The 9453-nt window shown below is 42.2% G+C and overlaps 2 protein-coding genes and 1 non-coding gene across 3 annotated transcripts; 2 read left to right on the forward strand and 1 right to left on the reverse strand.

Moving 5' to 3' along the window:
• Window positions 1–5952: 5952 nt before the first annotated feature.
• On the forward strand, window positions 5953–6024 carry SODALDRAFT_t53. The gene has a single exon. It is a non-coding gene; the product is annotated as a tRNA-OTHER (tRNA).
• An 821-nt stretch (window positions 6025–6845) lies between these two features.
• SODALDRAFT_349317 (hypothetical protein) lies at window positions 6846–8671 on the forward strand (the record flags this gene model as incomplete). The annotated part of the gene is made up of 3 exons (XM_028613416.1): window positions 6846–7573; window positions 7636–8529; window positions 8598–8671. Exons 1-3 carry the CDS (start codon window positions 7237–7239, stop codon window positions 8669–8671), a joined length of 1305 nt encoding a protein of 434 aa, XP_028469097.1. The 5' UTR covers window positions 6846–7236.
• On the reverse strand, window positions 8594–9136 carry SODALDRAFT_116046 (hypothetical protein). The gene is made up of 3 exons (XM_028606591.1): window positions 9107–9136; window positions 8900–9037; window positions 8594–8805 (listed from the first exon to the last, which is right to left on the reverse strand). Exons 2-3 carry the CDS (start codon window positions 9026–9028, stop codon window positions 8719–8721), a joined length of 216 nt encoding a protein of 71 aa, XP_028469098.1. The 5' UTR covers window positions 9029–9037; window positions 9107–9136; the 3' UTR covers window positions 8594–8718.
• Window positions 9137–9453: the final 317 nt, after the last annotated feature.

Below are 9453 nucleotides of genomic sequence, written 5' to 3' on the forward strand. Positions count from 1 at the left end.
GAAAGGTACGACTTCTCATCCCCCAATGATAAAGGCGGGGAGACGAGGAGTGTTTACAAAGGGAGATGAAATGTTTGGACAGGGGTATTCTGTCAACGTGGTTTGGGCAAGGGTTGCAAGGGTTGAGCGATGTTCTCCACACTCGACTGTGCAAGTTGAGGTGTACTTCGTACTTTGTAGCTCCGAAATCCGTACTCCGTAGTTCAAGGCCGAAACAGCGAATGTTTACTTATGTAGGTGGTGATTTAGAGCGGCCAGCGATTTCTTTCAGTGGTTTTTTTCTCTCTCTCCCCCCCCTTCCCCTGTTTTTTATATATTTTTATTTCACCTTTTTTTTTTTTTTGGTTCTGATGTTTCTTTCCCTACACCCCTTGCCACCACCTCTCAAATCTTGCATGCAATGAGAAAGGACAAAGAACATGGGGGGGTAGTCGTCGATACCCCGCTCTTTAAGTGTTGGAGTGTTGGTAGAAGAGGAAATCAATACCATTGGTTCTCGATGACGGTGACACTTGACACTTGAGCGATAGAAGAGAACGTGAAAAGAAGAGAAGAGAAGAGGGTGTCGAGACAGACCAGGGCCACCCTAAGGTAGACAAACATTTAGGACGGATCAGGAAGAAGGACGTCTAAAATTGGTTAGGATATTCCTGTATTATCCCTGTAGTATGGGGGCCGAGGCGACAAGGATTCAGGTCTGAAATTTGGCTGATCTGGGAGGAGAATCAGGAGATAGGGGGCTAGGACAACCTGTCACCTGTGGCTGCACAACTTCGCCACAGATAGCAGCGTACAGAAACGCAACATGTCATTATGATACCCCGGCCTATTTGAGGGGCCTCACATTCATTGGTTGGGACCGTTGGGGGGCCGCATAGTTTCACGGTTCACCGACCTCTAGCGAGGAGAGCTTTCAGTCTTTGAGCTCGAGTCCGTTACTCAAGTTGTCAATTTCGACAAAGCATCTGCAGAAGATCTTGCAAGTAGCCCTGCTGCATCGTTGTTTTCGCTTATGTTCGTGGACAATCTTCCCGAAGCTGAACTCTCAGGGGCGCCTGAGGCAGTGATGGTTAATGTTATCCCAAATTCAAGACGGTGTTCCAGTACCACGTGTCTATTCCGCAGGCCTAGCGACGGTACTCAAAGAGCAGTAGAAGAGTGAGTTGAGTTTAAAGAAGGGGGAGGGAATGAAAGAGAGCATCACACGCTATGCTCTGCGTTCACACACCATCTTTCTTCTCCTTCCTTCAAATCTATAAGAGACATCCCCCCACTTCTTCTTTTTTTTTTTTTTAGAATGAAAGTGCCGATGGAAAGTCGAAGAGACAACGTATATTGTACATAATTCGGGGTTGCACAGAGGGCGCAAGCCGTAGCAAACCGACTTCTGAACAGAGAAAAGCGCATGGGGGTTGCTTCTAGGCTGCACCATATTGACGAAGAGCCGGGGCCCGGGACAGAGTTGGCTGACACCTAGCTGACATGGAGTCATGGACGAAAGATTGATGGGAATACCTCCTTATTTCGAAGAACTGAACAGTATGCCGGCATGACTGATTTGTCTCCCGGTTCAACGGCGCTCCCAAGTTCCAACGCCCACGGGCCACGGTCTACCCCAGACCCTGGCAGTGGGCACCCCTCATGGCCTCATCCCAGGGCGTTAATGCCAAAATGGAATAATATCCGATTTTCGCTTCGTTCCAGTGCCAAGAACTAAGCTGTTAGCTGCAGGTGGCCGGAGAAGTGATATCCTCCGACTGTCCGAGACCCGAAGAAAGCTTCCCTAAAAGCCAGTCGTTATCATAGCAGTCGTGGGTTATTATCGGGAGCTTTCCCATTCGTCTCAGGCCGAGATGGGCGAGTAGGTAATTATTAACGGGTGTTGGATGTCTTGGAACCGATTTTCGGAATAGATCCAGGCCCAGCTTCTTTGGTCTCGGGAGTTATAACTTTGTGCTTTGGTCAAACAAGTTCTTTTCTTGTTAATTTTTGTTTCTTCACGCCCGATTGTCTCTTTCTTGTAGGCGGTAGTTCGAAGTTTTATCGTCGGTCTTCCACTGAGTCGACTCCTTGACTTTCGTTTCGCTTTTATCCTGAGTGGGGGGGAGTTTCTTCCCGATCACCACGAGAGAGCCTATCGCCTAGGGTCCGTACTTGGCAGTCTAGGCCCGTGACCCGTCGGGAGACCCGCCTTGACATTTAGACTTCTGAATCTGACCCCTTGTTAGCCCCTTGTAGGCTTGTACTAGGCATAGGTCTCCTTCTTGGCCTTTTAGCCCTTAGGGGCGTTGAGATAGCAGGCTAACTGGCGTCGCCCCCCTACCTCAGACATGGCGATGGCGACTACCAGGTTACAGACAGACTGAGGCGCCGGACTACAGTCCTGGACGAATACGATGTAGTCTCTTCTCGCGTGACTTGGCCGTAGAAGGGATAGTGGCGGTAGCGCCCTTTGTTTGCTCTTCGGCGACCCTCGGGGATTTAGCGTCTTGGCAAGATAATCGCATGGGCGCAGTGCACGCTGCATGCGTATAATGGTAAATACATACGGTATGCAATTACAACGTGTGCACATCTCTAGGAATTAGTCCTTGCAGATTTCGGCCGGCATTGAAGGACACTCACCGCCGTTAATGTGTCGCTACTGTCACCCCTAGTTTCTAAAGGCCAAGGGCCTACGCAAGCGTCTTGGGACGCCCACTATGGCACTATGCCGCTGTCAATTTCCAACGGCTTAGTACAGGCTTTCCGGTTCAGATAAGTTGGTAGCCATGGCCCATAGGGGCCGGGTCGTCGGGAAAAACCAACCGATCGCCGAGACGCTTGTGTAAGGTATGCACTATTCGCCTTGGAATTGCCTAGTTTCCGCATCTTAAAGCCCCAATTCTTGATTAGATGATACGGGGTAGTCGGCTGCGGCAACTGAGTTTGTATTCGAGAACGTCTGTGCCGCAACATGAGACTGTGAGACTGTGAGACCCATTTTAAGCAGCGTTGCTCTTTGATCAATCAAATCAGATTAGGGTTATTAAATTAACTGATTGACTCTATCGCCGGCGTGAAGTTAACTGATTAGTAACTAATTGATTGAATTAATATACCTAGGTATAAGCCACGTTAGTAATTACCTAGAAGTAAGGCTATTCCTAGATATAGATAACTTATCTATACTATCTCCACACGCCTATTACTACCCCTACCCTTAATCTAATAGAGACTAGATCCTGCTATAGCCAGCTTTTAAGGGTCTAAATAGCTTTAAGTGTTACTAGCGATATCCTCTGCTACTAGCTTATTAAAGTTAGCTTCGCTGAGCTAAATACCCTCTTATAGTCTACTACTATCGCTAGTATTCTAAAGATATTAATCGCTAGCTTATTAAGCGTCAGAAAGGCTTACTACTACTCGTACTATTACTTAATTAGATCCCTAACGCCTTATATATCTAGGTGTAGATATCTCTTAACCGTAAACCCCCTATTAACTATAGGTGTTTAAGAGCTAGCGTAAATCCACTACGTATAATAGCTATCCTCTACCCTTACTAACGCTTTAAAGCTAGTAAAGACGCCTTAGCTACTATTACTACTTTAGTCTTAATTATTAGGTTATTAGTAGCGATACTACGTATCTTAATATTTAATAAGGCCTTTTTTAGTATTATAAAGCTAGGATAATTAGTACTTAATAATCTAGCGCTATTCTAAATAAGTAAAACTAAGCCTAGTAAATAGAATTATAGCTAAAGTATAATAGGGGTATTCTTCTGGCTTTATATAATAATCGTTTAGTTTTTACTAGGTATTAAGTATAGAGAGTCAGAAATATACCTTTAAATTAATTACTAAGCTCTTATAGCCACTTCGTTCATAACTTATATAGATTAATATTAATTTAGAGGATTAGGAGGCTCGCGAGGCTTAAGAGGAGGCTTAAGAAGAGGCTTAGCTTTCGAGAAATATTAATATAGGGCGGCGCTAGCGTTATAGACGTTAAAGAGGTCAGGAAGGTTCGTTATAAAAGAATTATAAAGCTGTGTCTTTAATAATATCGTTAGTTATATTATTAAAAAGAGTCTTCTAGCCTTTAAAGTGATTAAGAAGATACTTTATTCTAATAAAGACCTCCTTAAAGCGTCTATAGCCTTTATCTATTCTCTAGCCCTAGTATCTTATCTTCTAGTTATATAGCCGCTTTGAGACTTTATAAAGCTCGGCTAATAGCTTCTAATCTTTAAAGGTAAGAATATTATTTTATAGTATTTATTAAGATATATTAGGGGAGGCTTAACTCTTAAGGAGGAAGATCCTAATCTATTCTTATTTTTTTAAAGTAAAATCCAGTATTAGGTAGGTAGAATTCTACCTAGTCTCGTTATTTAAAGTAAGCTCGAGCTTTATAGTTAACGGCTCGTAGAAATAATATCATAAAAAGGCCTGATCTTTAGCTTTAATCCTACCTACTAGGGCTTTAAAGCTATAGCTATATTATAGCGAGCTTCTAATAAATTTAACGATATTACGAAACTTACTAATAGGCCCTTTCCACTACTAGTATTAAAGATTGCCCTGGAGATAGTCGGATGTAATTAATTACTAGAATTACTGCCTATAATTAGAAGGATTAGTATTTATAACTTAAATAAAGGTATTACTAATAGAATTAAATTATATCTAAACCTACTTAACCTTAGAGTCTTCTGTATATAGAAACGCCCTACTATTAAGGTTTAAATATACCTATAGCAGAGTATTCTATAGGTAGCAGTATATCTTCCTTCTATACTAAGCCTAATAAAAAAAGACTTTATTATCTTGTTATTAGTAGAGGTACTATCGGATATACTTATTCCTATAATAGAACCTAGTCGCTAATTCTATATAATAGTATATAGACTTAAAGTAATATTCTCTTTAGTATAAGTACCTGATTACTAGTATAGGATAAGTAGGATACTCTATAGTGTATTACGAGGACCTAATAAATAGGCAGTTATCGCCAGAATCGCGTGTCGGTTAGGGGACGTTCATAACTTAAAGCTAAGATGGATCTTACTCGAGGATTATAGGAGTTTTTACTATATTACTATCCGTTTCTCTAGATAAATACCTATACATTAGCTTAAATAGGGTAAGGATTAGTATAATAAAAGGTATACCTTTATAGATAAAGATTAGTAGTCTTATAGCATACTATACGTAAGTGGCAGTTATTAGAAGAGGCTAGGAGTAAATGCTTATAGTATCTAGTAGAGGTATAGATCTTTAAACACAGAAAAGAGCTAGTTAGAGTTAACGATAAAGCTAATAGTAAGCTCCTATAAGCTAGAGAATTAACCCCTGGAGATAAGTACAATTTTTAAAGGTTATTATACCTCCTATGGATCGTTAGATTTAGTTCTTAGATATACCCTTACTAGTATTACTAGATAGAAGGATTTTATACTTCCTGCGTAGGTGGTCTACGGCAGAACTAGTGGTTTAAGTCTTAAATAGGACTATAAAGCTACCTTATTAAGCGTAGTGGCGGTATACCTAAAAGTAATTATTATATATATCGTTATAAGAGAGCTTACATATAAAGAGGCCGTGATTCTTAATCGAGCTAGTCCTGCCTCGAGATCCTCTTTTATATACTTAATCGGTATGGATAAACCGTCTATTTTACTATATCGCGATAGGCATTAAATCAGAGCTTTAATAGTTGAATTAAATCTCTAGAGAGGGAGGGCGGCTAGCTCTAAATATCGTGAGGCTTATAATAAAAGGTAAAGGAGGCAGTTGTAGATACTATGGATTAAAGATGGTAGAGGATACTATAAATACTATAGATTACCGAATTATTTCCTAGCTATAATTAGGCCCTCGATTATGATTATAATCATAACTATAGGTATAGCTACTAAAAAGGCATATACGGAGTAGAATAGAAATATGTTCCTAATAATATGCGGTCTATATAGTATAACGGTATACTACTAACTATTTTATTTAGAGCTTATAGGTTCGAATCCTATTATAGGCATTCATTCTGACTCTTTAACGCGTTTCGGAACAGAGTGTCAAGTGGTTTATTTTTTTATTCTTTTGACCAATTTTTCTAGAATTTCTATTGGTCTGGAACTGGATTATTACTATGCCGGTCAATACCACGGAGTTGATTATTAACCTAATTCCGAGGGTATAAATTAACTGATTGAATTAAGGGAAAAAGAGGCCTAAATTAATTGACCGATTAATTGAATTGGACTGTTGGATCTGATCGAAGAGCAACGCTGGGTAACTGTTATTAGTTAGACGAATAGAGCTTAACGTACAAGACAGCATCTTATTATTCTTTAATGACTGCCAATAGATATTATCAAAATGGTCTCTTTTATTCTATTCCCTTTCTCTTAATATATATATCTATATTACGAAAGAACTCTTCTGTTTCTTCTCCGCGGCCTATATAATAATGTATACTGTATTAAAGGTTTATATAATTATACTTTACTAATCAACTTACAAAGTATCTGAATGTAGAAAATTTAGATTCAAGATTTTAATATTGAGTATTATTTTTAGTTTTGTATACATTAAGAACAAATAGGTCTTCAGTTTATGTTTTCCGATATTTTACAGATCTTAACTTAGACAATAATAAAGATAGGTAATTCTTTTATATTATAATAAGCTGAGTAGTGAATATAGTAAGTTGAATGCCTTACATATGCCCTTTGCTTCGGTAGTACCTTATGTAAAGACTGTACTTTGTCCGTAGCACACACCCAGCGCTCCTTCTTAAGTTCTTTCCTTACCCCTTACCTTAACTTACCTTAGGTACCGTAGGTAGGTGGGTAGATATGTATGTACCTACCTCTATCTGGAAAGTGTTTTGTTTTAGGTAGGTACACCAATACGTATTTCTTTCTCCCTCCGGTATTAGACGAGAAATGGAAACTACTACCTTCTGGAGGGTGCCTTCCTAAGCTGCGTGTCTGCCGGCAGTGCCGCCTTCCTCATCAACCCCTTACCGGCCATATGGGTATCTATGGGCGTTTCTCCCGTCACCTCAGCCTAGGACTACTAACCTACGCCCTGCAACATCCCTTTCCGAGCCCCCCATCTTCTTTCTTTTTTCTTCAACAACCAAAGAGCGCAACCCACGATTATCCTACTCTGCATTGTGTTGTGTCTGCATCATCAAGATTTTTTCTCTTATTCACTGCCCATTAGTCGACAAGATTTCTGCGCCATGACAGACACCTCTCCCGTCAACCTGGACGACAAGTCTGATCTTCTCGCCTTCTTGGCCACTCTGCCCCGTCAAGTTCTTCGCCGTGCTCTTGCCGCCGATGAACGGCAACATATCAATGTCTCCGCTGGGATGCAACAAATCTCAGCTCTTGGCCAGGACTTCATCATGGACACTACCAACTACACGTTGCCCATCTTCACTCAGACACTTCCGAATCTCGGTCATCTTACGGCCGAACAAGATCAAAATATTATCGCTGCAGCACCGGAGGTTCAACCAGAGGCAACCAAGACCAGAAGTCTTCGCCCGCTAAATGCTTTCATGGCCTTCAGATGTGGGTAATTTCTCTCTCTCATGCTTCATGCTGTTCTCAGTCAGCTAACCTGACATGATCAGCCTGGTATTCGCGAATTTGCCCGGATGCTCCACAGAAGGATATTTCTTCTCTCATTACCAAATTGTGGGAGAAAGATGGCTTCCGCAACTCATGGTCTCTCGTTGCGAAGATGTACTCCAGCATTCGCGACATTGTCGGGAAAGACAATGTCAGCCTGAAGGAATTCTTGGCCGTCGCCTGTCCTATCATGCATCTTGTTTCCCCCGCCGATTACCTCGATACTTATCATTGGGAAATCCGGGTGGATCAAGATGGCATGCGAGAACTTTGCCAGAATGAAGACACGGCGAAACAAATTATCGCCGTCCGACTTCAGAAGGCTGTTCCCGCTACAGAGATCGATCTTCTTCACGAGGTTCTCAAGACTGGTTTTATGCCAAATCACGCCCAAGTACTCATCCAGCAGATGACTGTAAATTTCATGGGAGTTATGATAACCACTGGCGGTAACAAGATCGAGCGTTTTGCAAATGTTCTTCTTGATAACCCGAACGCGACCGCGGCGAAAGTCTTTGGGGGTCTTCATCATGTTTCGTCTGTCAACATCACACAGGTCGATAACTTTGAGAACGTTGAGGAAGGCCGCGTTCTCGCAACAAATTCGTCTACCTTTCAGGAGGGAGGGTTCAATTTCGACAACAGTCCATCTGAAACCTTGTCTCCAAATGATGGAAATCGCAGCCAGCTTACCGACCCTGTCCAGTCGCCCTTGGTAGAGAATGATGGCACTCTCGCGGATACGGATCTGTTTTCTGCCTATGAGATGGCAGCCTTCCAGCAACTTGACAATGCTGCTATAGAATCTTCTTTTGAGGGTCTCCAGGGCTATGATCCGGAAGATGTTTTCGGCTTTAATTCGTCACTCAACCAGCCAACTTTTGGTGACGTCGACTGTGAGTCTTCCTAGTTTCTTTTTTTGGAATATTTTAAGCTAATGACCTCTGAAGCCCAATATATACAGGGCGGAGAATTTGCAAGTGGCACTACCGCTTTCCCGCATTTCTTCTAAGTGGTTCCATGGTGCAAAAAGGTTGATCGTAACTGCACTCATCGAAACTACACAGGAAGAGAGGGTGAATTGGCTACCAAACAAGTAACTTGACGAGAATTACGACCGAAGGAATAATGATAGCGGTCCTAGTGACTGCATTGACACTGTGGAAGATGGCCTGGGATGAAACGGAACGTGAGAAAGCGGGACACAGCAGGTGTCACAGAAATTTGGCGCTAATTGAGATACCAGAGAGCGCATTGTGTACTTACTATACGACTCGGATGACAATTCCTATGGTGGCTATTTGATGGATTCCGATGATGGCAGTTGCGGGCGACCGGGTGAGACCTTGCAGAGTTTTGGTACGTTTCGTCGTTTGCAGCGCGAGCGAAACGCATGAAGATTGGCTTCTCAGCTCTTTTTTTCATTAGTCCCTGCACCGCGGGTTTCGACAAGGGTAGATTGGGTAGACAGACATATAAAGTGAGCGATCACTACTAACGAATTGGACAGACTTAACTACTTCGTAGCTCCGGATCTCGGGTTATATGTTATCTACATGCATTACGTATTGATTATCTCTGCTACTGGGCGATTCCACGAAAGTGCAGGGAGCATATTCGAGCGGTGATTGAATACCGAGATGCAAGATGATCACCTTACGTAAGGGATAGTAAACGAAGGGTTCAGGTTAACGTTAAGATTAAGATCCAGGGCCGAGGCACGCTAATGCAGCCCATTTTTTCAGCCTTATGGGGCTTCGCTGAGGATGCAACGGTGGCGCCACCACGTCACATGGTTGGACCAATGCCAAGGGGATGGG

Source organism: Sodiomyces alkalinus (assembly GCF_003711515.1).
Source record: "Sodiomyces alkalinus F11 unplaced genomic scaffold SODALscaffold_2, whole genome shotgun sequence".
In the NCBI taxonomy this organism is placed as follows: Eukaryota; Fungi; Ascomycota; class Sordariomycetes; order Glomerellales; family Plectosphaerellaceae; genus Sodiomyces; species Sodiomyces alkalinus.